This window comes from Rhinolophus sinicus, linkage group LG03, assembly GCF_036562045.2.
Source record: "Rhinolophus sinicus isolate RSC01 linkage group LG03, ASM3656204v1, whole genome shotgun sequence".
NCBI lineage: Eukaryota > Metazoa > Chordata > Mammalia > Chiroptera > Rhinolophidae > Rhinolophus > Rhinolophus sinicus.
Window position 1 is genome coordinate 61128630 of NC_133753.1, and position 27486 is coordinate 61156115.

The 27486-nt window shown below is 38.6% G+C and overlaps 1 protein-coding gene and 1 long non-coding RNA gene across 2 annotated transcripts in view; one reads left to right on the forward strand and one right to left on the reverse strand.

Moving 5' to 3' along the window:
* LOC141570592 (uncharacterized) overlaps positions 1-27486 on the reverse strand; it is a 55048-nt gene that overhangs the window by 13727 nt on the left and 13835 nt on the right. The gene's annotated exons all lie outside the window — the stretch shown is intronic.
* On the forward strand, positions 686-26324 carry GATM (glycine amidinotransferase). The gene is made up of 9 exons (XM_019756665.2): positions 686-1007; positions 2417-2635; positions 8875-9070; positions 10073-10263; positions 11233-11370; positions 11510-11674; positions 13382-13445; positions 23138-23254; positions 25264-26324. The coding sequence occupies exons 1-9, from the start codon at positions 939-941 to the stop codon at positions 25374-25376; spliced, it is 1272 nt and encodes a 423-aa protein (XP_019612224.2). The 5' UTR covers positions 686-938; the 3' UTR covers positions 25377-26324.

Below are 27486 nucleotides of genomic sequence, written 5' to 3' on the forward strand. Positions count from 1 at the left end.
ATGAAATTCTCAAAATCCCTCTGCCCCCTCTCCTGCTAGGAACTTAAACGTTAGCGTTTTCTAGTTTTGCACAAATCCACAGCAATGAGCACTTTGCACTGTTAAGGGAACTACTTTTCTAACAAATGTATCCTTATCAAATTGAAATAAAAAATTAAATACATGAAATGGAAGGGAAGAAACTGTGTAGTCCTCCCTTACTTGTCCTAGCCCACATTTGTCTCTGTTTTCATGATTGAGTTTCTCAAGCCAACATGGCCAACCACTATTTGAAATGGCAAACATTCCAAAGGACACCTAACAGATTAGTGGGTGGAAAGCGAAGCGCCCGGGGGAGCGGATGACCTGAATTCCAGACGGAGTCCGCTCCAGTCTCAATCCCGGTGTTGCCCTAAGCAGCCCCCTAAACTTTAGGTGCGTTCGTTTACTGTATTATGAGGGGACTGGGTCATTGCACATAGAGGAATTCAAATATGTGATTGTATTCACGCTTTGCATACTTAAATCCACAAATGTAAATAAAAAACAACAGTTGCAGATACTATCACATTTCGTCAGAAGTCACGTTCTCCTCCCCTTCCCTAAGATACTCGTGGGCCTCCTTCGGCGGATCTGGGCGGGGCTTGTCCGAGCGCAGCAGAAGTCGGTGTGTGGATTGACTGGCTATAAAAATTGGGAGGCCCGCAGACTTGACCCTGCGCAGTCCCTAACCGTTCCTAATTCAGGGAGGCCCCGCGCACCAGCCTGCGCTCCGCGGGCCCCGCCACCTGTTCTGGGCAGCCAATGGGCGTGCGGGGGGGCGACCCGGGCGGGGCGAGGCTACAAAAGGCGCACGCCGCGCGCCCAAACACCCCGCTGCGGGCGCACTCTTGGGAGGTCGGACAGACGCGGCCCAGAGTCGGGACCATTCGGCTCGGGGACCAGCCGGGCGCGGAGCGATGCTGCGGGTGCGGTGTCTGCGCGGTGGGAGCCGCGGCGCCGAGGCAGTGCACTACATCGGGTCTCGGGTGCGTGCGCCGCCAGCCTTCCTCCTTCGCTTTTCCCAGCCAGCATTGTTTGACCACGTCTCTTCTAGGCTCCGTTAGAAGCTCGGCTTCAAGAGCCTTTGCTGGCGGCAGGGAGCTTGATGGTATCCCCGTTGGGGCCACACCCTGTGGACACAGTGGCTCTCTGCCTCTGGGACTGCGGTGGCCGTTAGCTCAGGGGATGCCACCCTCCGCAATCGGACCTCGATTTGCTCCACGGATCTTGCGTCCCGGAGTGAGGGGGTGGGACGACAACGAACTCATTTTAGTAAAAGGGTGGTGGTATTGGGGTTCATTGTCTTGGGCGGGCGTAGAGTTAGGCAAGCGTCTGGGGTGGATGGATGGGAAAAGAGGCAGCATGTGAATCGGGGACGGAGAGGGAGCAAGCAGGCCCACTCCCAAGTGTAACATGGAGTCCTGAGTTTCGAGAGGAGTTGGAGCGAGTTCGGTCTGCACGCAGTTTCTGCCTGGTCCCGCCCTCGGCCTCCCTGGTTTGTGAGTGCAAGCCTGCAGACCCTTCCTACGTAGCTCCTAAAACAGGAATAGCAGGGCAGTTTGGCTCCCGCCAGCAAATGGTTCCATAACAGCTGTCACTCTCCCCACCCTGTCTTCCCCTCCTGCCTCCTTCCTAAGGCTTTTAACAGAGTGGGATAAAGATTTGGGGACTTGAGATTGGCTCTGTGAGTGAGGGACTCTCCCTGCTCTAGATTTTTATAGGCCCTGCATTTTCAAAAGGCTGTTTTGAAGTTCTTAGATCTCCTTTCTAGTTGTTTAAATTTGTGCCTGGGTTAATCATTATCATGGCTGGGGGACTGTGGACCATCTGTAAAATGGAGCAGATGGCACTTGGTCATTCTCAGTATTGAAGTGCCAAAGAATGTGAAGTGTCAGCGATGAAAAAATTTTTCGTTTGAAGCTGATTATTCTGAAAGATAAGGTCCTTTACATATTTTCAATTGGGAAAAAAATTAATATTGGTAACCTTTGTTTGATACTGAAGGGGAAAAGAAACATGGAGCAGCTTTACATGGTTTTCTGGGAAGAGGGTGACCCATCACCTGCAGAAGTGTTGCTTAAAGTTTGATTGCAGAAAACCATTCTGAGATATAAATGGGAGGTGTAGGGTCTTTGGGGACAAAATCTTCTAAGGGGTTTTAAAGAGTTATGCCACTTAGCATAACATATCAGACGATAATGTGTAAATAAATAGAAAGGTAAAACTCACCTGTAACCCCACCATCCACTTATAAACTAACATCTTGGTTTACACTCTCCAAAAGGATTTTAAATGTCTCACTATGTTATTCTGGGTTTTCATCCGACCTCCACTTCCCCCTCCCCATGAAGTACTGTATAGGACTACACAATAATCTTTTCTTTGTTTTTGGAAGCTTGGAAGAACCTTAACAGGATGGGTGCAGCGAACTTTCCAGAGCACCCAGGCAGCTGCAGCTTCCTCCCGGAGTTCCTGTGCAGCTGATGACAAGGCCACTGAGCCTCTGCCCAAGGACTGCCCTGTCTCCTCATACAACGAATGGGACCCCTTAGAGGAAGTGATAGTGGGCAGAGCAGAAAACGCCTGTGTTCCACCATTCACCGTGGAGGTGAAGGTAAAACAAGGGTGTTCACATGTCTGAAGCAGGTCGATGTCACACCTTCTGCCTTGGCTCCCACTTTCTCCTCTGTAACTGCTTTCACGTTCGCTTACTGCAGAGGCCCCAAATCCAGTGGTTGATTTTAAGTTACCTTCCTTGGCATCTCTGTAGTATTCAGCACTATTTACACAAATGATAACTCCTTCCTTTGGATTCTGAGAGACTCCTTTCTGGGGATATTATATTAGTTCTCTAGCTATTCCTCACATCTTTCTTCACTGTCTGTTGTGTTGGAGTTGAACAGAATTTCACTTTTGGCCCTCTTCTATTACGTAGCTGTTCTCAAAGCTTCAAATCCCACCTCCACTCTGGTCCAGATTTCTCTCCTGAACTCTGTCTAGAGCTACACGTCAAACTCCTGGCTGCATATTGCCACAGGACCTCAAACTTGGCACACCTTGAATTCAACTGCCAGTCACTCTGCTAAACAGGACTGCCTTCATTTTTTCCTTTCAGTTTTTGGCATTCCTATTTACCCAAGCTGAAACACCAGAGTCATCTTTGATTTCTATTTCAGTCGCATCCTCCACATCCATCCTCCAGGATCTAAGAAGGCTTGTGTCAAAATGAGCCTTGCCTCCAGGCCTCTGCTGCTGCTTTAGGACAGGGTCTACTGCCTGGACTAGTGCAGTTCATGCCTAACGGGTCTTCCCCCGTTGCTCTTCTTTCCATACCGCCTTCCAAAATTTGATCATGTCACTCATCTTGCTCTTATCACTCCTCTATTTTCCATACCTACACACACACACACACACACACACACACACACTCTTAGGATAAAGTCCTCATGGTATTCAAGATCCTTCACAATCTGGCTCTTGTTTGCCTTTTCAGGATTCCCCGTTTCACCCACTGATTCATTTAGAGATGTGTTAGTATGACAGGTTAGCAAATGTTCATCCCTGTTTAGGTCTCTCTCACCTCTAATATTTCACCCTGGTTTTCAGCAGACTTTGTAAGATAACATGTAAGCAGCCAACCTAGACTACGAACTGTTCCCCAAACGAGCCTCCTGCCTTCACTCCTCCCTAGGTCTCTTCCGCCCATCTTTCCCGCACTCCTCTTACTACCACCTAGTACCAATGGCATTTTCCACAAGGCCTTAGAGGATTTCCCTGTAACAAGTAATGCTTCGCTTTTTAAAAATTCCTAGTGTCCTTCATTTGTAATATTCTGTGGCCAGGGCCTTCATGGGTTGGTATTCAAGTTGTATACTGCATAAGGATCCCATATCTAAGGGACTGCCATTAACATTGTAGACACAGCCTAGCTTCCATTAATAATGGGTTACAAATGTATCTTCAGTATACTTCAGTTCTTGTGAAATATTTACATTTGTATTTATAATGTGGATTGAGGAAATAAGTTGTTGCATGATTGTCATCAGCATCAGAAAAGTTGCCTACCTTGTAGAAGGGCTCTAGAGGTATTAGCACAAAATAACCTAGCATTTAGAGAGATGCAATGTCACACAGAAACACGTATCTTATGCTAACCAATTGACAAGGCAATTAAAATGAAGTGCCAGGAGAACTAAGGAAAAAGCAATGACCAAGTGCTGAATAGTGAGGAAGTCTTCTTGAAGAAAATTATTCTTGAGTTAGACCTTGAAGACAGAACAACAGAAAAAGTAATAACTTCTAATTATTCTGAAACTACCTTTGGTTCTGGTATTTGAAATTTGATGAACAGGTTAATTTATATGTTATCCACATGTTTTAAAAGGCATGATCTTTTTTAAGTCTTTTCTTGGAAAGATGTCCCATCCCCTATCCATTTCAATTGGGTGAAATTAAATGTAAAATTCAGGCAATAGTTTATCCTCCTACTTGTCTTTAAAATTATTGAGTTTTTTACCATGTGATCTTATGGAATCGGAATTCTCAGACATTATTTTGAGTTTTTTTGTCCCTTCATTTATAACTTGAGACATTGTAATTTCATGGACTTATGGGAAGTGTACATGTTGAAGTCAGGAGACCAGGATTGAATTAGGTACCATGTTTTCCCGAAAATAAGACCTAGCCGGACAGTCAGCTCTCATGCATGTTTTGGAGCAAAAATTAATATAAGACCCGGTCTCATATTTTGGTAAAATAAGATGTTTTTGTGTGTTTGTTTGTTTTTTGTTTTTCCCCTTGTTAACATTTTTTATTACACTAGTACAGTTGTCAAAACTAGAATTAATTAAATACAATTTTTTTCAGTTTTACTAGTTTTTCTCTAGTGTTTTTGTATTTCAAGATTTCCTCCAGGATACCACATTACACTTAATTGTCATGTCTTCTTAGCTTCCACTGTTCTTTGACAATTGTTCGTGCCTTCCATGTTCTTGATTACCTTGACAGTTGATGAGTACTTGTCAAGTATTTTGTAGAATATCTCTCAATTTGGGTTTTTGACTTTTTTTTTTTTATTTATTGGGGTGACAATTGTTAGTAAAATTACATAGATTTCAGGTGTACAATTCTGTATTACATCATCTATAAATCCCATTGTGTGTTCACCACCCAGAGTCAGTTCTCCTTCCATCACCATATATTTGATCCCCCTTACGCTCCTCTCCCACCCAAAATAAGATGGTTTTATATTAATTTTTGCTCCAAAAGACGCATTAGAGCTGATTGTCTAGCTAGATCTTATTTTCTGGGAAGCACGGTATTTGATAAAGCTTGTTAGCTAGTCTCAGTTAATTAGCTCTTTGACCTTGTGCAAGATTTCACACATTTCTGGGCCTCAGTAAAATGAAGATATTAAAAAGTTTGATATCTACCTATCAAGATTAAATATGAAGGTAAAAGTTTACATGTTAAGTATTTTAAAGGACAAAACATAACTCATAGTTGTATGGACCCAGTTTGTTAATTACATTTAAAAAGTACATTGGGGGTGTAATGGTTGTAGATAATAGTAGCATTAGCAGTATTGATTTCATTCGTTTGTGTGGTTATTTCTGCTTTATGCCACATACTGAACTAGATATTGAGGGAGAGGAAAGTAATTCTAAGATATGCATGGCCCCTGGAAGGCAAGGCCTTACCTTCTAGTTAGAGGAAAATGACACAGATGTATTAATCCGTTTTGGGAACAATGAAAGATAAAACAATATAGTGAACTGTTTATATGCTATTAAAGCATAAAATGTGATGAAAGTGCTAGAGAAATTTTATGGGAATGAGGGACACAGATATCAGGAAGCACAATTTTTAAAAGCTACATGGCTGCTTTTTTCTGCAAAACATAGTAAATACTTTCCACCAAATATATGCCTTTTGTTCTGCTTTTGTCTTTTTTTTTTTTTTTTAACACGTTGCGTACGGCGGGGTTTAAATCCCTCGTGAAGATTCTCGTGATCCGTACGCAACGTGTTAATGGGGCATATTGGGGAACAGTGTGTTTCTCCAGGGCCCATCAGCTCCAAGTCGTTGTCCTTCAATCAATGTAGTTGTGGAGGGTGCAGCCCAGCTCCAAGTCCAGTCGCCATTTTCAGTCTTCAGTTGCAGGGGGCACAGCCCACCATCCCATGGGGGATTTGAACTGACAATTTTGTTGAGAGCTCACCCTCTAACCAACTGAGCCCCTCCAGAAGCTCAGTGGCAACTCAGTTGTCTTCAATCTAGTTGTGGAGGGCACAGCTCACTGGCCCATGTGGGAATTGAACTGGCAATCCTGTTGTTCAGAGCTCACGCTCTAACCAACTGAGCCATCGGGCCGGCCGCTTTTGTCTTTTTTAATAAAGCCTGTGATAAAGGACCTTATATAAAATACAAAATCGATCTAAGTTAATGTAATATGTTTGCAGCTGGACAAATAAGAAATTTTACTGAGATTTCCTAGCCTTCCAAAAACAGTTTTGAAATCCATTTGGCAAAACACCCCCACCAAAGATTTTAGGTTCTGAAAGACTACAAAGTTTCTAGGAATGTAGCCACATCTCTGCAACATTATTAAAAACATCATATGCTAAGCATTTAATATAGTGTTTTTTATCTTGCAGACACTTGGTAAATGATTGTTAACTCATTTAGCAGGGTTATAAAGGAAACGTAAATAGTTACCAAGTATCCCTTGGAAAATGTAATGTGCTCTGACCATTAAGGACTTTGTCCAACCTTAGAATGTGAACTATACAAGGAAACTCACACTTGTTCAAACAACTTTTTTCTCCCAGGGAAGTTTATATTTATCAAGGCATGCTGCACTCTGCATAGTCACACAGGATACTTTGGAATGTACCCGGCAAGACACCATGGCTGTGCATCTGCTGTAACCCAGTGTTAAATTGTCAAAGGCTTCTTGTCCCTCAGTGGACTGTAAGAGATGTGCGTGGCATGAGAAGAAGGAAGTGGTGAATGGATGTAGTACCAGGATGTGTCTGAGAGGAATATAAAGAGTCATTATTATCCCCTCCTTCTGGTTGCTGCTGCAGGACTTCCGAGGCGTAGAAAACAGTGGAGGACTTTTGTTTTTTAAAAGAGTGGACTGACTGATCTTAAAAAGTAGTCAAATTTTTAAAACTGATAACATTTTTCATGGGCCAGAAATTGAGCCTGTTGTTTGCCTATAGCTCTTCAAAAGTAAAACAACTCATAATTTAGATGGGTCAGCAAACTTTATCTGTTTGGGATCAGATAATAAATATTTCAGATTTTGCAGACCTTAAGGTCTCTGTCACAGCTACTCAACTCTGCCATTGTAGTGCAAAAGCAACTATAATGATATAAGGAAATATTTTTTAAATACCTGCTTGAAACGTTTTTTAGAAACTTAAAATATATAAATGTACGTTGCTTTGCCACCTTTTAATGAACATCCAAGGCTTTTTCTTAGCATTTGGATCTTCTCATTGGAATTCTGCTTTATCTATCTTGATAAATTACATCCGTATGTATCGCCTACATTTCCCAGTGTATTTCTTTAAATTGAGAACTTAGCTACATGCAAAATAATATCAATGAAGAATCCTTCTAGATTTTTATACTTTTGGAAAATGGATATTTTACAGTTGTACCTACCCTGATTCAACAGTAATTTTTTAGCAAATTGAGCCTTTTTAAAAGTATTCCACTGTTGTCCATTCAGTTGTCTTTTAAAATGCATATAACTCTTGGTCACTTTCTAAATGTTAAGCTTTTTTTTAGCTACTAAATATTTGTGAATTCATCTGTCAGGTCACTTTCTTCTATGGCATAAGGACCTGCAGCAATATGAGAGCCTGGATGGATTGGGGAGAGGAAAGGTGTGGTGGGGTGAGACGCACTGGCAGGGGAGGGTAGGAAGCACCAAAGGCAGACTTGCACCACCTCACAATTCTGCCTCGTGGTAATTCTGTTGGATGGGGAAAATCAATAATGGGCTTTCAAGAAAAACAAAGCATGTATGAGAGCATATCCCTAACCTTTAAGGAGGTATGTCCTATTTTCCTACAAAATATCAAAAATGCTGTTCTAGATAGAATTCTGGGATGTATGGGTAGCTCCTAGTTTTATCTTAGTATAGGTGTGCTTTTATTCTCTTAGGCTATTGCATTTGTTCTCTTACCGTGTTTCCCCGAAAATAAGACCTAGCCAGACAATCAGCTCTAATGCGTCTTTTGGAGCAAAAGTTAATTTAAGACCCGGTCTTATTTTACTATAATATAAGACCCAGTCTAATATTATATATAATATAATATAATATAATATAATATAATATAATATAATATAATATAATATAATATAATATAATATAATATAATATAATATAATATAATATAATAATATAATATAACCAAATCTTATATTAAGTTTTGCTCCAAAAGATGCATTAGAGCTGATTGTCCGGCGAGGTCTTATTTTCGGGGAAACACGGTATTTGGTTTCATTGAGACTAACAGGAGCACCCATCTCTTGTTTTGTCTATGAAGCATGTAAAAACTGGCCCAAGAGGATTCCAGGCCTCTTGGGCGGTAGACATGCTGCGAATGGTAGAGCATGAGATCTCAGACAGAAGAAACAAAAAGGTCTTAAAACATCAAGGGGATTTAGAGTTCTTCACTCAAGGCACTGGGCTCAGTGCTGGGGATCAACACTGAACAAGATATGGTCTTAGTCTCAATTCTGTTAAGTTATATAAATCATGGTTCACTGCCTATGCACCTATCATGAGTTATGTTTTTCTCCTATAAGTTTTCACTTACTTTCTCCTGCTTCTAGGCCAACACATATGAAAAATACTGGCCATTTTACCAGAAGCATGGAGGCCATTATTTTCCCAAAGATCATTTGAAAAAGGCTGTTGCTGAAATAGAAGAAATGTGCAATATTTTAAAAATGGAAGGAGTGACAGTGAGGCGGCCTGACACCATTGACTGGTCGTTAAAGTACAAAACTCCTGATTTTGAGTCTACGGGTAAGTGATAACAGATACCTAAGCTGCTAGTGTCTTAATTTTTAATTTCTTAATGTATAGGGAGAAAACTGTTAATTTCTCAGTGATTCCTTTGTTTTAATAATCCTTTAAAACTTTAAAGATTATTTAGGAACAGTTTGGTTCTCTTGATATGATTAAGATGTACACATTCAAAATTCCATTGTAAACCTGAAATCTCTGCAAAAGATGCAATTTTTCTAAACTTTATGGTCATTTTCTCATATAAGAACAGCAGATTCTATCAAATTTTCCCAAGAACAGAAGTTAAGAGAGTAACAGAAACATTCCCATTTTTTTTACCTGACACTGCTACAAGATTGTTCTTGTGCCTGAGTTCATTGTTCTAATTTATTGTTCTAGAAGCGATCCTCGGCCCAATTTTTATCTGGTGGTACTGATGTTCCCTGAAGAACTCTGTTTCTGTGTAGCACTAAAAGTTTATAAAAGGTGAAAATTTGGTGGTTCAAGACCGTTTTGAACAAGGACCTTATTGTTTCTTTTTCTTTTCTCTCTTTTTTTTCTGTTTGGCTTCAGCATCCTCACACAGAATTCATGTTAACAATCTAGTACCATGTTTCCCTGAAAATAAGACCTAGTTGGACAATCAGCTCTAATGAATCTTTTGAAGCAAAAATTAATATAAGACCCGGTCTTATTTTACTATAAGACCCAGTATTACATTACATTATGTTATCTTATGTTATATATATAAAACTGGGTCTTACAGTAAAATAAGGCCGGGTCTTAAATTAAATTTTGCTCCAAAGGATGCATTAGAGCTGATTGTCTGGCTTGGTCTTATTTTCGGGGAAACACAGTATGTATCATTAAATATTTTTTCCATTTGCACATAATTATGTACATTCACACGTACAGATTTTCTGTAATTTTTTTTTCACCGAAAAATGAGATCGTACTATATAGACATGTCTGTCTTGGAAATTAGCCTTACTGAGGTTGTGGAACTTTTTGGTCGGACAGGTTTATATGGTGCGATGCCTCGAGACATCCTGATAGTTGTGGGAAATGAGATTATCGAGGCTCCCATGGCGTGGCGCGCTCGCTTCTTTGAGTACCGCGCATACCGATCAATTATCAAAGACTACTTCCACCGTGGTGCCAAGTGGACAACAGCTCCTAAGCCCACAATGGCTGATGAACTTTATGACCAGGTAAGTCCCTAATTATAGGCGAGCATATTAGTAACTTTTCTAAATAACCCACAGAGAGTGAGATGAAGAGTCTCAGATACCTTGTATTTTTTAATGCATTTCAGAAACTGAGAGCCCCACCTACTTTTTAAAAAAATGATTGTTCTATGATGAAGAATAAATGATACTGTGATACTAATAGTAATAGTAATAATAGCTAACACTTATTCGGTGCTTATTATGTGCCAGGTCTTGAGCTCAGTGCTTTCTTTATATCCTTAGTCCTGTTTATACATCACAATACCCCCATGAGGGAATAGTATCATTCTATTACTGGGAGGAAAACTTGCCTAAAGGCTCACAGCTATTCATTACTGGAGACAGAAAAATCTCTAGGCTGAACTCCATTCTCTTCTTTTAGAAAAAGAGTTTGGTCTACAAGCCAAATTCACAGTAAACAGAAGTATATTAGTAGATCACTTACTATTTGATCATTTATAGAAAGAATAAAAAAAATCAAAATGTCTTCTAGGGATTTAAAGACAGAAATAAGTAAATTCATTCCACCACACCCGATCAAATTTGGCAGGGGAAGTATGGCATCTCATTTTATGGTAAGAGTTAGGCTCAGGACCAAAGGCCTTTTCTAAAAGAACAGACTGACTTCATTTTGTTGACTTTCAATATTGTAGGCAGTAGCTGCATAAATCAGTGTATGGGGTCACGGAATATTTTCAGAATCATTACTGCCTCTGTACCGCTTGCTTCTAAGTATCAGGAAATTGCTGTCATGCCTAGTTTTTAAATTTTTTGTTTTTTTGGTTTGGTTAGCATGGACCTACATTCTCCCCATGCATGTTTTAGTCGAGAACAGGGTAGCAGTATTTTGGGAAATGATGACGTTAAGCTAATTTTCTTAGTAATGAATGTCCTGTAAATAATTTCCTCATGAACCAATGCACTGTGTGTGTTCATTCTTGTTCCAATTAGGATTACCCCATTTATTCTGTAGAAGACAGACACAAATTGGCTGCTCAGGGAAAATTTGTGACAACTGAGTTCGAGCCATGCTTTGATGCTGCTGACTTCATTCGAGCTGGAAGAGACATTTTTGCACAGAGAAGCCAGGTTGATAAAGGCTGCCTCTGAAATTTCACACTTTATTGCTGTATTTTCAATTTCCAAATTAAAATTCTTTCATCCTATTTTTCGTTATCTAAAGATAGAACCAAATCTTTATAGCATTACGTCTTCCTTTTATTTTCAGGTTACAAACTACCTGGGCATTGAATGGATGCGTAGGCACCTTGCTCCAGACTACAGAGTACATATCATCTCCTTTAAAGACCCCAATCCAATGCATATCGATGCTACCTTCAATATCATTGGACCTGGTCTTGTGCTTTCCAACCCTGACCGACCATGTCACCAGGTAAGGGAGTTCTTAGGACTCTGCAAAAGTAATAGAGTCTAGCAACTGAAGTAATTTCCCCTTTATTCTAAGCACTTCCGTGCTTCCTAATGTTTCTAAATGACAAATTCAGCAACGTTCAACATTATTATGATCAAAAATTGGATTACTTATGCTATATTTACTACAAGATGTCCAACACTCAGAAATATAAAGTGTATCAGACTTTGGCTGCGTGCTGCTGCCAAAGCATCAAGTTTTTGTCATTGTGTATGTTTCTGTCAGAGTCATATTACAGTAGTTCCCCCTTATCTGTGGGGGAATATGTTGCAATACCCCCTGTGGATGCCTAAAACCTATAGTATGGAACCTTATATATACTGTTTTTTCCTGTGCATACTTGTACATACCTATAATAAAGCTTAATTTATAAATTGGGCACAGTAAGAGATTAACAACAATAACTAATAATAAAATAGAACAATTATAATGACATAATAAAAGTTAAGTGAATGTGATCTCTCTCTCTCTCTCTCTCTCTCTCTCTCTCTCTCTCTCTTTCTGTCTTTCTCTTGAAATACCTGGAATTTTCCATTTAATATTTTTGGACCCTGGTTGATCACGGGTAACTAAAACCATGGAAAGTAATACTGTGGATAAGGGGAATTACTGTATCTCATAATTTGCAGCCAAGGTTCCACAGCAGCTAAATTGCAAACAAGAAGACCCATGCATGTCTAGGGCAATGCAAGTGGAAAGTGAGTGTCTTCTTCCCTCTCCAGTAGGTCAGTGGGTCAGGCCTACTTTGACCAGCCCCACCCTGTGGGAGTAGCAGAGCCGCTGCACTGCAGCTGGTGTGTTCCTATCACTTCTACCTGCTGCCCCCTACATCCAGTTGGGTGATGAATGATTTTGTGTTATTTGCTAGGCTGCAGTACATCTTTTAAAAATCACTAATTTACCATGTGACTCTTTATTTTTAGCCCATATATTTGGACCCAGCGATCAAGACTACTTATTCATTTCATTTTAATATAATTCATTGATACAGGAAGTGGGTATGTGAACATAGGGATGGCTAAGTTACAATAAATAGGTCACTAAGGACAATTATGGTTTTTTGGGAATATAGCCCTAACATACGTCTTTATACCACGGTCATGGATACAAAGTGATGGACTATGAAGTGGATGCACTATGGGTTTGACACAGTCACATGCAGGGAACATATTGTTTACAATTCAGCTGCAGTGGAACCTTGGCTGCAAGTTATGAGACATAATAATTCCCCTTATACATGGTTTTCTTAATACTAAAATAGTTAAGAAATATTTTCATTTTCTTTATTGAGAAATTCTCAAGGAAAGTATCTTTGATATTTCATTTATTTATTTATTTATTTATTTTATTAGTTTCAAGTGATATTTTAAAATCTTTGGTATTTTAAAATCTCTGACCTGAGAAAAGCCAAGAATATTTTTTAAAGCTTTAACATTTCTGTTACTTTTTAACTTTAATCTGATAATCTGGTAATTTTATGTACATTTTTATTAGGATTCTGATAAAATCATCCAAATGTCTTAAAATTTTAATTTCTTTATTTTGACAGTTGAGAAAACAGTTTCTCAAAAAGAATTAATTATAAGGGCTATCAGAGACAAAGAGTATAAAAATAATACTTGTAGATTTAAGCCTCTTTGGTTTTTGTTTTCTTTTTTGGTCTTTCAGATTGATCTTTTCAAGAAAGCCGGATGGACCATAGTTACTCCTCCAAAACCAGTCATCCCAGATGGTATGCTTACTTTTATATACTCATAGATTAAAATGAGTACTTCAGGAACCCAGGATCTTTCCCCTATAAACAGCACCCAAATTTTAGTAATTTAAAGAAAATATTTCCCCGGTAAGGAGTAAACTGGTGCTGGGACTACGGATACTAGAACAAGACTGGACTCGTGTTCACAACCTCTCCTTCCATAGAAAATGAGAGTGAGAAGATGGGAAAAATCAGTATATCACATAAAGCAAGAAATGACTTTTTAAAGAAAATGAGGTGAAATCCAAATGCGTAATGAGTATGGATTGATTCATAACATTTATAGATAAACTGTCTTTTTTTTTTTTTTTTTTTTTTTTTTTTTTAATTTTTTAAAAATTTTATTTTATTAAATTTATTGGGGTGACAATTGTTAGTAAAATTACATAGATTTCAGGTGTACAATTCTGTATTACATCATCTATAAATCCCATTGTGTGTTCATCACCCAGAGTCAATTCTCCTTCCATCACCATATATTCGATCCCCCTTACCCTCATCTCCCACCCCCCCAACCCCCTTCCCTCTGGCAACCACTAAACTATTATCTGTGTCTATGAGTTTCTGTTTCTCATTTGTTTGTCTTGTTCTTTTGTTGGTTTTGGTTTATATACCACATATCAGTGAAATCACATGGTTCTCTGCTTTTTCTGTCTGACTTATTTCACTCAGCATTACTCTCTCAAGATCCATCCATGTTGTCACAAATGTTCCTATATCATCTTTTCTTACCGCCGAATAGTATTCCATTGTGTATATATACCACAACTTCTTTATCCATTCATCTATCGAAGGACATTTTGGTTGTTTCCATGTCTTGGCCACCGTAAATAAAGCTGCAATGAATTTTGGAGCACACGTTCTTTATGCATAAATGTTTTCAGATTTTTTTGGATAGATCCCCAGGAGAGGGATTGTTGGGTCTTATGATAATTCTATTCGTAATTTTTTGAGGAACCTCCAACTGCCTTCCATAACGGCTGCACCAGTCTGCATTCCCACCAACAGTGTATGAGGGTTCCTTTTTCTCCACAGCCTCTCCAACACTTGTTACTATTTTCTTGTTGATGATAGCCATTCTGACTGGGGTGAGGTGATATCTCATTGTGGTTTTTATTTGCATTTCTCTGATGATTAGTGATGTTGAGCATTTTTTTTTTTTTTTTTTTTATTTATTTATTTATTTTTTTTAATTAGTTTCAGGTGCACAAGACAAAGCAAAACTTAGACATTTATCATTTATATCCCTCACACTGTGTGACCCCCCCTCCCCCCATCCACTATCCCTCTGTACGTTCCCAAAACCTCTCACCTTCCCCTTATCCCCACCCCCCCGCCCCTCTAGCAACCCTCTGTTTTTCCTCCATGTTTCCAAAACTGTTTCTGATTAGTTCATTCACTTATTCTTTTCTTTAGATTCCACATATAAGTGAGATCATATGGTATTTGTCTTTCTCTTTCTGACTTATTTCACTTAACATAATGTTCTCTAGGTCCATCCATGTTGTTGCAAATGGTAAGATTTCTTTCTTCTTTATGGCTGCGTAATACTCCATTGTATAAATGTACCACAGTTTCTTAATCCAGTCATCTACTGATGGGCATTTCGGTTGTTTCCAGGTCTTGGCTATTGTATATAGTGCTGCAATAAACATAGGAGTGCATAAAGATTTTTGAATTGGAGTTTTGGATTTCTCCGGATAGATACCTAGGAGTGGGATTGCTGGATCATAAGGTAGTTCCATTTTCAGATTTTTGAGATATCTCCAAACTGTTTTCCATAGTGGCTGCACCAATCTGCATTCCCACCAACAGTGCACCAGCGTTCCCTTTTCTCCGCATCCACGCCAGCACTTGTTGTTTGTTGATTTATTGATGATAGCCATCCTGACTGGGGTGAGGTGGTATCTCATTGTGGTTTTTATTTGCATTTCTCTAATGGTTAGTGAGGTTGAACATTTCTTCATATGTCTGTTTGCCATCTGTGTGTCCTTTTTAGAAAAATGTCTCTTCATGTCCTCTGCCCATTTTTTAATTGGGTTGTTTGTTTTTTTGGAGTTGAGTTGAGTGAGTTTTTTATAAATTTGTGATATTAACCCCTTATCAGATATATCATTGGCAAATATCTTTTCCCAATCAGTAGGATCCCTTTTTGTTTTATTGATGGTTTCCTTTGCTGTGAAAAAGCTTTTTAGTTTGATGTAATCCCACATGTTTATTTTTCCTCTTACTTCCCTCGCGCGAGGGGATATATCAGTAAAAATCTTACTCCGGGTAATGTCTGTGAAGTTTCTTCCTATATTTTCTTCTAGGAATTTTATGGTTTCAGATCTTACATTTAAATCTTTAAGCCATTTTGAATTTATTTTTGTATGTGGTGTAAGGAGGTGATCCAGCTTCATCTTTTTGCATGTGTCTGTCCAAGTTTCCCAGCACCATTTATTGAATAGACTGTCTTTACCCCACCGTACATTCTTGCTTCCATTGTCATAGATTAAGTGGCCATATAGGCATGGATTTATTTCTGGACTCTCTATTCTGTTCCATTGATCTATGGGTCTGTTTTTATGCCAGTACCATGCTGTTTTGATTACTGTAGCCTTGTAGTATAATTTGAAGTCAGGTATTGTTATACCTCCCACTTTGTTCTTATTTCTCAAGATTGTTGAAGATATCCGGGGTCTTTTGTTATCCCATATAAATTTTAGGATTATATGTTCTATTTCTGTGAAAAATGTCGTTGGTAGTTTGATAGGAATTGCGTTGAATATATATATTGCCTTAGGCAGTATGGACATTTTAACTATATTAATTCTTCCTATCCATGAACATGGTATGTGTTTCCATCTATTTGTATCTTCTTTCATTTCTTTCTTCAGTGTCTTATAATTTTCTGAGTACAGATCTTTTACTTCTTTGGTTAAATTTATTCCCAGGTATTTTATAGTCTTTGGAGCAATTGTAAACGGAATTGTTTTTTAATTTCTCCTTCTGATGTTTTATTATTGGTATATACAAATGCAACTGATTTCTGAATATTAATTTTGTATCCTGCTACTTTACTAAATTCATCTATCAGCTCTAATAGTTTCTTGGTGGAGTCTTTAGGGTTCTCTAAATATAGTATCATATCATCTGCATATAATGACAGTTTTACTTCCTCCTTACCGATTTGGATGCCTTTTATTTCTTTTTCTTGTCTGATTGCTGTGGCTAGAACTTCCAGCACTATGTTGAATAGAAGTGGAGAAAGTGGGCAGCCTTGCCTTGTTCCTGATTTTAAGGGAATGGTTTTAGTTTTTCCCCATTGAGTATGATGTTAGCTGTGGGTCTATCATATATGGCCTTTATTATGTTGAGATATGATCCTCTATTCCCACTTTCTTAAGGGTTTTTATCATGAATGGCTGCTGAATTTTATCAAATGCTTTTTCGTCAATTGATATGATCATATGATTTTTATTTTTCATTTTGTTAATGTGGTGTATCACATTAATTGATTTGGATGTTGAACCACCCTTGCATACCAGGGATGAATCCCACTTGATCATGGTGTATAATCTTTTTAATATATTGCTGAATTCTGTTTGCTAGTATTTTGTTGAGGATTTTTGCATCTATGTTCATTAGCGATATCGGCCTGTAGTTTTCTTTTTTGTGGTGTCTTTGTCTGATTTTGGGATCAGGGTGATAGTGGCTTCGTAAAAAGTGTTTGGGAGTCTTCCTCCCTCTGGATTTTTTGGAAGAGTTTGAGGAGAATAGGTGACAATTCTTTTTGGAACGCTCTGTAAAATTCACCTGTAAAGCCATCTGGTCCAGGGCTTTTGTTTGTTGGGAGATTGTTGATTACTGATTCAATTTCCTTGGTGGTAATCAGTCTATTCAGGTTTTCTGTCTCCTCTTGAGTTAGCCTTGGGAGGTTGTATGCATCTAGGAAATTGTCCATTTCTTCCAGGTTGTCAAATTTGTTGGCATACAGTTGCTCATAGAAATTTCTTAGGACTTTTTGTATCTCTGCGGTGTCTGTTGTCACTTCTCCTCTTTCATTACTGATTTTATTAATTTGGCTGCCCTCTCTCTTTTTTTTAATGAGTCTGGCTAAAGGTTTGTCAATTTTGTTTATCTTCTCTAAGAACCAACTCTTGGATTCATTGATCTTTTGTATTGTTTTTCTGGTTTCTATTTCATTTATTTCCGCTCTGATCTTTATTATCTCCTTCCTTGTACTCCCTTTGGGCTTATTTTGTTGTTCTTTTTCCAGATCCCTTAAGTGTGAAGATAAACTGTTGATTAGTGATGTTTCTTGTTTCTTTAGGTAGGCCTGCAGTGCTATGAACTTCCCTCTTAGGACTGCTTTCGCTGCATCCCATAGATTTTGGGTCGTTGTATTTTCATTTTCGTTTGTCTCGAGATATCTTTTGATTTCTTCCTTGATCTCCTGTTTGACCCATTCATTGTTTAGTAACATATTATTCAGCCTCCATGAATTTGTGTGTCTTCCAGTCTTTTTCCTGTAGTTCATTTCTAATTTCATAGCACTGTGGTCAGAGAAGACAATTGGTATGATTTCAATTTTCTTAAATTTATCCAGACTTGCTTTGTGGCCTAACATATGGTCTATCTTGGAGAATGTTCCATGTGCGCTTGAGAAGAACGTGTATTCTGCAGCATTGGGGTGGAATGCTCTGAAAATATCGGTTAAATCCAAGTGGTCCAATGTGTCATTTAAGGCTGTTGTTTCCGTATTGATTTTCTGTCTGGAAGACCTGTCCCTTGTTGTCAGAGGTGTGTTGAAGTCCCCTACTATGATAGTGTTACTGTTGATCTCCATCTTTATGTCAGTCAATATCTGTTTTATATATTTAGGTGCTCCTATGTTGGGTGCATAGATGTTTACTAGAGTTATATCCTCTTGTCGAATTGATCCCTTTATTATTATATAGTGTCCATCTTTGTCTTTTAATATTTTCTTCATTTTAAAGTCTATTTTGTCAGAGATAAGTATTGCAACTCCAGCTTTTTCTCATTTCCATTTGCATGGAATATCTTACTCCAACCCTTCACTTTTAGCCTGTGTGTGTCTTTTGATCTGAGGTGAGTCTCTTGTATACAGCATATACAAGGGTCTTGCTTTCTTATCCATTCAGCCACCCTATGTCTCTTGATTGGAGCATTTAAACCATTTACATTTAAAGTGATTATTGATAAGTACATAGTTATTGCCATTTTTAAATTTGTGGATAAATTGTTTTCGTCTTTCTTCTATTTACAGAAGTCCTTTTAGTATTTCTTGCAATGCTGGCTTGGTGGTAATGAATTCCTTTAGCTTATTCTTTTCTGGGAAGCTCTTTATCTCCCCGTCAATTTTAAATGATAGCCTTGCTGGATAAAGCAACCTAGGTTGTAGGCCTTTGTTTTCCATCACTTTGAGTATCTCCTGCCACTCCCTCCTGGCCTTCAATGTTTCTGCAGAAAAGTCATTTGATAGTCTTTGGGGGAGTTCCCTTGTATGTAACCCTCTGTCTTTCTCTTGCTGCTTTTAGGATTCTCTCTTTGTCTTTAATCTTTGCCATTTTAGCTATAATGTGTCTTGGAGTGGACCTGTTTGGGTTTATCCTGGTTGGAACTCTCTGCACTTCCTGGACTTGTATGTTGGTTTCCTTCATCAGGTTAGGGAAATTTTCAGACATTATTACTTCAAATATGTTCTCAATCCCTTGTTTCTTCTCTTCACCTTCTGGTATTCCTATGATGCATGTTGTTGCGCTTGATGTTATCCCATAGGTCTCTTAAACCATCTTCATTGTTTTTTATTCTTTTTCTTTCTGTTGTTCTGTTTGGGTGATCTCTGCTAACTTGTCTTCTAAGTCGCTGATTCGATCCTCTGCTTCATCTAACCTGCTGTTAATTCCTTCAAGTGAGTTCTTTATTTCGGTAACTGTGTTCTTTAGTTCTAACTGGTTGTTCGTTATGATTTCTACATCCTTCTTGATGTCCTCTCTAAGTTCCTTAAACATTCTTATCATCAGTATTCTGAACTCTGTCTCTGACAGTTTGGTTACCTCTGCTTCATTTAGTTCCATTTCTGAAGGTTTCTTCTGTTCTTTTATTTGGGATATGTTTCTTTGTTTCCTCATTCTGGCTGACTCTCTGTGTTTGCTTGATGTATTAGATAGGTGCCCTGGAGTTCTTAGTTCTTGCTGGATTAGTATATAATAAATGTCCTTTATATTTGACTTGCACTACTTCGTTCTTCTCCCCTGCATGTGCTCTAAAAGTGACTCTTGTGTTGTGTATATTGTCCTGTTAAAGAAGATCCTTAATTGCTTTTCGCTTGTGAGTAGGTGGAGTTAACTCCTAGGCTGACTAGTTGTAAGACTTGGCTTTGCCCACGCAGGGTATTCTGCTGCGTGAGGATTGACCGCTTAGATGTGGTTTGCCCTTTGGCCTCTATGTGCCTGTAAAGAATCCCTCTGAGTGTGTCACTTGTAGGTCAAACCGGGTAGTACTCTGGCTTGGTCTGGAGTTGGCCGCTGGGTATGTTGAATCTTGTGCCTCTTAAGCTGGGCACTGGTAGGGCAATTACAGAACAAAGCAAATCACCAAGCACAACAATAACAACAAGGAAAAAGTCAAATACATTCACATGTAAAAAAACAATCGACAACCCCCACTCGACATAGGCAAAGATGTCAAAATATAAAGACAAATCAAAACAGAACAAAAACAAACAAACAAAAAACAGTGGCTTAAGCCCACCAAGTAATCTCCAGGTTGTTCTCTGCTGTAGCACAGAATCCCCACTCGACACAGGCAAAGATGTCAAAATATAAAGACAAATCAACACAGAACAAAAACAAACAAACAAACAAACAAACAAACAAAAACAAACAAACAAACAAAAAACAGCGCCAGTTGTGGCTTAAGCCCACCAAGTGATCTCCAAGTTGTTCTCTGCTGTAGCACAGAATCCCCACTGACACAGGCAAAGATGTCAAAATATAAAGACAAATCAACACAGAACAAAAACAAACAAACAAACAAAAAACAAACAAACAAAAAACAAACAAACAAACAAAAAACACAGCGCCAGTTGTGGCTTAAGCCCACCAAGTAATCTCCAAGTTGTTCTCTGCTGTAGCACAGAATCCCCACTCGACACAGGCAAAGATGTCAAAATATAAAGACAAATCAAAACAGAAAGAAAAGAAAGAAAAGAAAAAAAAAAAAAAAAAAGACAGCGCCAGTTGTGGCTTAAGCCCACCAAGTAATCCCCTGCGTATTGTGCAGGTAGAGCCGGTCACCTGATGCCCAGAGTGACTCTGAGGCTGCAGCTTTAGATGCGTGGGGCTGAAGGGTCTGGACAGTAGGTTTTACAAAGTCAGTGCAGTTTCTGCCCTTGCCGGCACATATGCACACCGAGAATAGCACCACCAGCCCTGTGTCCAGCTCTCCTGAGTCTTAGGGCACCTCTTCCCTGTGTGTGTGTGTGGCCGGCAGGGAATTCCTCAGCTGCTGAAAGCTGAGTGCTGTATATACCACTTACTGCTGATCCCTGGGAGTGCCTCCGATGTAATTGCCACGCCCTAGGCAGGCCAGAAAGGGTGGGGGCTGGGGATGGAAAGAGGGTCTTCTTTCCCAGCCCAGCTGTGTCACACCCCACCCACAGGCCAGAAACGGTGGTATCTGGGGTGGATGAGTCTTCTGTCTCCTAGTCCAGGGCAAACCACACTCTTCTCAGCCTCTTCCCTGGACCAAAGCCAGCGGCCAGTCTTCCCTTAGCCCAAACCCCAAGGCTCCTCTGTAATCTGACACTGCTCTTCAGATCAGGAGCCAGTTTAAGTCTCTGGAAGGGTGGGGGTAGGATTGGAAGAGCGGGGAGGGGCCCAGGTATGGAGTTTAATAGTCTCAAATGCTAGATATCCTCCCTCTGCGGGAGGGAGAGGTCTGCTCTGGGACGCAAAGTAGAGTCCGGCACTTGGCTTTGTGTTCTCTCTTTGTCCTGGGAACCCCTGCGTCTCTGCAGCTGGGGATGTGTTTACCCGCTCTAGGCTGGCTAGAAAGGGTGGGGGCTGGGGATGGAAGGAGGGTCTTCTTTCCCAGCCCCGCTGTCTTAACACTCTTCCCGCAGGCCAGAAAAGGTGGTGGCTGGGGCGGAAGATTCCCAGCTCCTAGCCTCCTCCCTGGGCCCGCCTGTCTTCCCGGAGCCGGGGCTCCAAGGCGCCTCTGTAATCTGCCGCTGCTCCTTAGTGCAGGGGCTAGATCAAGTCTCTAGAAAGGCGGGGCAGGGTCAGAAGAGCGGGGAAGGTGCCCAGGCACGGAGTCTGTGTTCCTTGTGTTATTTGCTAGGCTGCAGTACATCTTTTAAAAATCACTAATTTACCATGTGACTCTTTATTTTTAGCCCATATATTTGGACCCAGCGATCAAGACTACTTATTCATTTCATTTTAATATAATTCATTGATACAGGAAGTGGGTATGTGAACATAGGGATGGCTAAGTTACAATAAATAGGTCACTAAGGACAATTATGGTTTTTTGGGAATATAGCCCTAACATACGTCTTTATACCACGGTCATGGATACAAAGTGATGGACTATGAAGTGGATGCACTATGGGTTTGACACAGTCACATGCAGGGAACATATTGTTTACAATTCAGCTGCAGTGGAACCTTGGCTGCAAGTTATGAGACATAATAATTCCCCTTATACATGGTTTTCTTAATACTAAAATAGTTAAGAAATATTTTCATTTTCTTTATTGAGAAATTCTCAAGGAAAGTATCTTTGATATTTCATTTATTTATTTATTTATTTTATTAGTTTCAAGTGATATTTTAAAATCTTTGGTATTTTAAAATCTCTGACCTGAGAAAAGCCAAGAATATTTTTTAAAGCTTTAACATTTCTGTTACTTTTTAACTTTAATCTGATAATCTGGTAATTTTATGTACATTTTTATTAGGATTCTGATAAAATCATCCAAATGTCTTAAAATTTTAATTTCTTTATTTTGACAGTTGAGAAAACAGTTTCTCAAAAAGAATTAATTATAAGGGCTATCAGAGACAAAGAGTATAAAAATAATACTTGTAGATTTAAGCCTCTTTGGTTTTTGTTTTCTTTTTTGGTCTTTCAGATTGATCTTTTCAAGAAAGCCGGATGGACCATAGTTACTCCTCCAAAACCAGTCATCCCAGATGGTATGCTTACTTTTATATACTCATAGATTAAAATGAGTACTTCAGGAACCCAGGATCTTTCCCCTATAAACAGCACCCAAATTTTAGTAATTTAAAGAAAATATTTCCCCGGTAAGGAGTAAACTGGTGCTGGGACTACGGATACTAGAACAAGACTGGACTCGTGTTCACAACCTCTCCTTCCATAGAAAATGAGAGTGAGAAGATGGGAAAAATCAGTATATCACATAAAGCAAGAAATGACTTTTTAAAGAAAATGAGGTGAAATCCAAATGCGTAATGAGTATGGATTGATTCATAACATTTATAGATAAACTGTCTTAAGGTTAAAATAAAATTTCTCAGGGGAAGTGAACTACTGAAAGAATTGAACTGTCACTTTAATATTCTTCACTTTCAAATCCTCGCTTTAAACAAAGATGAAAGCATACATGACTTAAAAATTGTGGTTATTTTTAGATCACCCACTCTGGATGTCATCCAAATGGCTTTCCATGAATGTCTTAATGTTAGATGAAAAGCGTGTTATGGTGGACGCCAATGAAGTCCCGATTCAAAAGATGTTTGAAAAGCTGGGTATGTACAGTAAATGAAACGTATTGTCATACATGGAAATATTAAATGAGAAGAACTGAAGAAATGACACGCTAGCTCTGATGTATGCTTTATCTAATTCCTTTCTGTTCCATTTAGAGAGATTATTTCATAGATGGACACTATTTTTGTTTTCAGCAATCATAATCTGAAAAAGTTGGAGCTACATCCCAGCTCCTCAGGCACCCCCTCGCAACCGTCTTGTACAACGTATCCAAACTCCTGGTGCCCATGTGGGGAGAACTACCCCTTTGTAGATGAGCATATAGATTATTCAGCCCTTTCACAAACAAGAAATTGTTGAGGGTCCTTTGAAGTAATTTAATTGTCATTACATATTTTAAAGGACTTATAAGGGTATAGATACAGAAGTGACTTATATGTGTGATAAGCACAGTGAGCAAAGTGGAATGCAATAGAGGGTGTTACTCAACTTTGAACTACAAAGCGGAACTGGTTTTTACTTGGGTGGGAGTGTGCTTATCCTGATATTCAAAATTTAGACCAGTTATTCTAATACTATTGAGAAAAGTGTTGAAAGAAAGGATTTTCATATGGCTGTTACATAGCGTACAGATGTATGGTGATCACTCTTAATATACTTGACGTATGCTAAGTGTCAAATAAGGCCTGTAGTACACTTGTAATTGAGTCATGCTTTCATTTACATCTTATATTTCAGGTGTACTGCCCAGAAAAATTACTTGACTCTTTGACACATCCCGCTTTAATGTAGTTTCAGTTCAAAAGGATTGATTGACCTTTCAGGTGTAGGTTGAGCCCAGTCTAATGATTTAACCCCTAACGCTGTGCTACATTTTTTGTGGGATTTTTTGGGGTTTTTTTTGGGCTGTCATTAAATAACCTAACTGCTTAGATTCCATTTCTTTGTCCATTAAGTTTCATTGTTTCTCAACTTAAAATATTATTGAGTACCAAAGATCTAATTTATCATTTTGTTTATAACAAAGTCTTTTCAGGCACAGAGAACTTGTTAAAGCAAACATTTTCAAGCACCTGAATTCTCTCCAATTCAGGATTAATATGGATCTAACAATCGGAATAAGATAAATACATCTGTCTATCATGAAACATATGCTTGTGATTAAAAGCCCACTATGTATCCCGCCCTACTCCTTACCTCTGTCCAATCCCTCTTGTTACTCTTCAGAGCCCTGCTCAGTCTCACTTTCTCAGCAAAGTATTTCTGGATGCTCCTACTGCCTTCTCCTCCCTCAGTATACCAAAGGACCCTTTAGTGATTCTGTAGCTTATCTTTCTCCTCCAAATAATGGGTTCCCTGAGGGAGGAGAATAGATTTTCTTTTAAAAACCCCATTGTGCCGAACACAACAGATTTTTTCTAAATACTGTTGGATGACTGGACCATGCATAGCATAGCCACATCAATACAAATAGTGCCAGATTAAACTAATTAATTGTCTGAGTAGCTTTGGTACCTAGATAACGATATAGCCCAGATATTAAAATATGAGCTCTGTTCCATTGTTTTCTTAAGGTGGCCTGGTAAAGTTAATCATTTCAGATAAATTCTACTTATATGTGAGTAGGTAAAGTCAACTTTTCAGATTGGCTGAATTATACTTTTCCTCCTAAATTAATGTGGTAGAATTAGAAACAGTCTGACAAAATAGTTAAAGCATAATTCTAAAAGGCCTTGAAATTTTAGTGCTTGATCATTTTTGAACATTTGACAGACACGTCTGCTCATCCTACCTGTTGACTTGTGAATGGTCAATAGCACAAAATCGACTTCAGAGACTGCTGACTTTTTTGTGAAGGTTTCATATTAGCAGTGGAATAGATCAGATGAAATATAATTGATAAAAATAAAATTGAAAGACTATCCTGGGTTGGGGTAGACTTAAGGATTCAAACCACAGGATTCCTACCCATCTTTACGCTTACTGTCTATAGGAAAATCTTCACGTGAGTCTATCTAACTGGTCACGTCTCTCTCTTTGGATGTAGGTATCAGTACCATTAAGGTTAACATCCGTAACGCCAATTCTCTGGGAGGAGGCTTCCACTGCTGGACCTGCGATGTCCGGCGCCGAGGCACCCTACAGTCCTACTTTGACTGACCACCTGCGATGGAGCTTGTGGCTTGGCCCAAATAAATGTAGAAAGCGTAGGGACAAGGTTCATTCACCTGCTTTAAAAAGTTCATGAACTGTAGGGCTTTAAAGAATCATATCCTTAACAGGGGTCTTATGCCTGGTTTATTTTTATTCCTTTGATATAAGGGAAATAACTTGTGGTAGGTCTTACTCTCTACTCCTAAATTTATTTGCTATTTGGCTTGAAGTGTAAAAACTTGGTGAATGCGTACCAAGACAAAAATTAATCATTTGAGTAAGTTGGCCGCTAATATTTAACCATCTACCTCTTTTTTAATTTTCTTCCCAAAAGGCAGCTTGAACTGTTGGTCCTAATCTTCATTTTTTTTCCTTTTTTTTTTTTTTTTTTTTTACTTTTTCGCTAGTCTTATAAATGTTTGTATCACTCCTTTTTTTCTGAATGAGAGAAAGACTTGGGATGTATACAAATCTTAAGTAGAACCAGATAATTGTCTCTTTTTCTAATAAGTAATTTTGGTAATTTTTAATTTTTGTTTTTAAAAGAATAACCTAGACTATACAAACATTTAAGTGAATTTTCCATAAATGTTATTAATATTCTCATCTCAACACTGGTGGTATTTGCTACTAAAACATCTCTTCATTCAACTTACCTCATTTCAAGTGATTTATTTTAATCTTTGTCTTCTCTGGCTAAAATTTTACAGAAATAGTGCAATAGGATATAACTATCAGTTTCCATCTCTAAATTATGATGTTTGGTATCTAGTGGATACATTGCATGTTTGGTAATCTAAGACTTGTTTACAGATATGCAAATTATTTAAAGTGCAAACTTTAAAAGCATTAAAAAAACTAATGGAGGTAAAACCTACATGCGATGTGAAATAATTTTAATGTTGAATACTGTACATGTATTTTTATTCTAATAAACTTGTGTTATGGAATGGATTTTATCAGAGTTTGGTGTCAATCTAATTGTTTTGAGCATAGATAAATTAGAGAATGTAATGTAGCTCTTGAGACAGAATTCTGATGCTCTGAAATAATCAATGTGTTTGTCCCTAGTAGATAAAAATTTAAACCTAACACTTGTATTTAGAAATGTTTAGCAAAATCAAATTTTATTTATTAATTTATTCATTCAAAAATATCTGAATGTCTTCTGAATATAAGGTATTCATCCTAGGCCTCAGAAAAGAGTCTCCATTCTCAAGATACTAAATGTTTTGACTCATGAAAAATCTGGAGGGCAGAGGAGATGTACTTGAAAGTGAGTCAAGGGTTTTGACCATGCCCTTGCCAACACCTTTAACTCATTTGTATCCTGGTATCCTTTTTTGTCTGCCACAGAAACACCTACACTTGGACTGAATCCTGCTTAAGAAATCTATACAATCGTGGATTGGTGCACACGTGGGGTATATAGTCCCAGACCTAAATACCACTTGGAAATTCTGTTATACACCCCTACACATTCTCAGTGGCTATTCCAAACCTTCACTGTGTTCTCTTATCTGATAATATTATTTTATTTTTCACAGAGAAAATAGAGGCCATCAGGTTTCAGTTCCCTCAGCTTTTCTGCTCCAATCCCATAGAGATTTATCTGCATTTGCCTTCTCTGGTTAAAGTTCTTTCTCTCCTTGTTTTTACTAGCTAAGCTTTTAAAGAGAAAAGTCTGAACTTCATCTCATCACTTGCCTTTAATTCTCAACCGTCTACAAAGAGACACTTCTCTCACCCCGGCAGAAAAACAGTCAGACCAGGTCTAATCCACACTACTGTCCTTTGATTCTAATCTTTCTTCCCTTTCAGGAAATTGCTATATGAATTATCATATTTTTTATAACTCCAGCCTATGTGTGTGTGTTTTCCCTCAGCAAATAATCATGCTCAAAATAATGTTCAAACAAAAACTATTCCTCTGGCAACTTCACTTTCCTTTAGAGCTAAGCTTTCTGAAAGAATACATCTACTAACTCCACTGTTTCACCTTTTATTTATTCCTCGGCCTCCTGCTATCTGATTTCTACCTTCTCACTGCAAAGTACTGATGATAACTTGGACCTGACCTCTCAAATGTCATTTCCAGTGGATACTATTCAGGCCT

Bases quoted from the DNA above. Each gene is read 5' to 3' on its own strand.
- GATM (XM_019756665.2), top strand. From the start codon at position 939: ATGCTGCGGGTGCGGTGTCTGCGCGGTGGGAGCCGCGGCGCCGAGGCA. The intron at 2,636-8,874 runs GTAAAACAAGGG...TCCTGCTTCTAG, and splicing joins CATTCACCGTGGAGGTGAAG to GCCAACACATATGAAAAATA. The intron at 13,446-23,137 runs GTATGCTTACTT...GGTTATTTTTAG, and splicing joins AAAACCAGTCATCCCAGATG to ATCACCCACTCTGGATGTCA.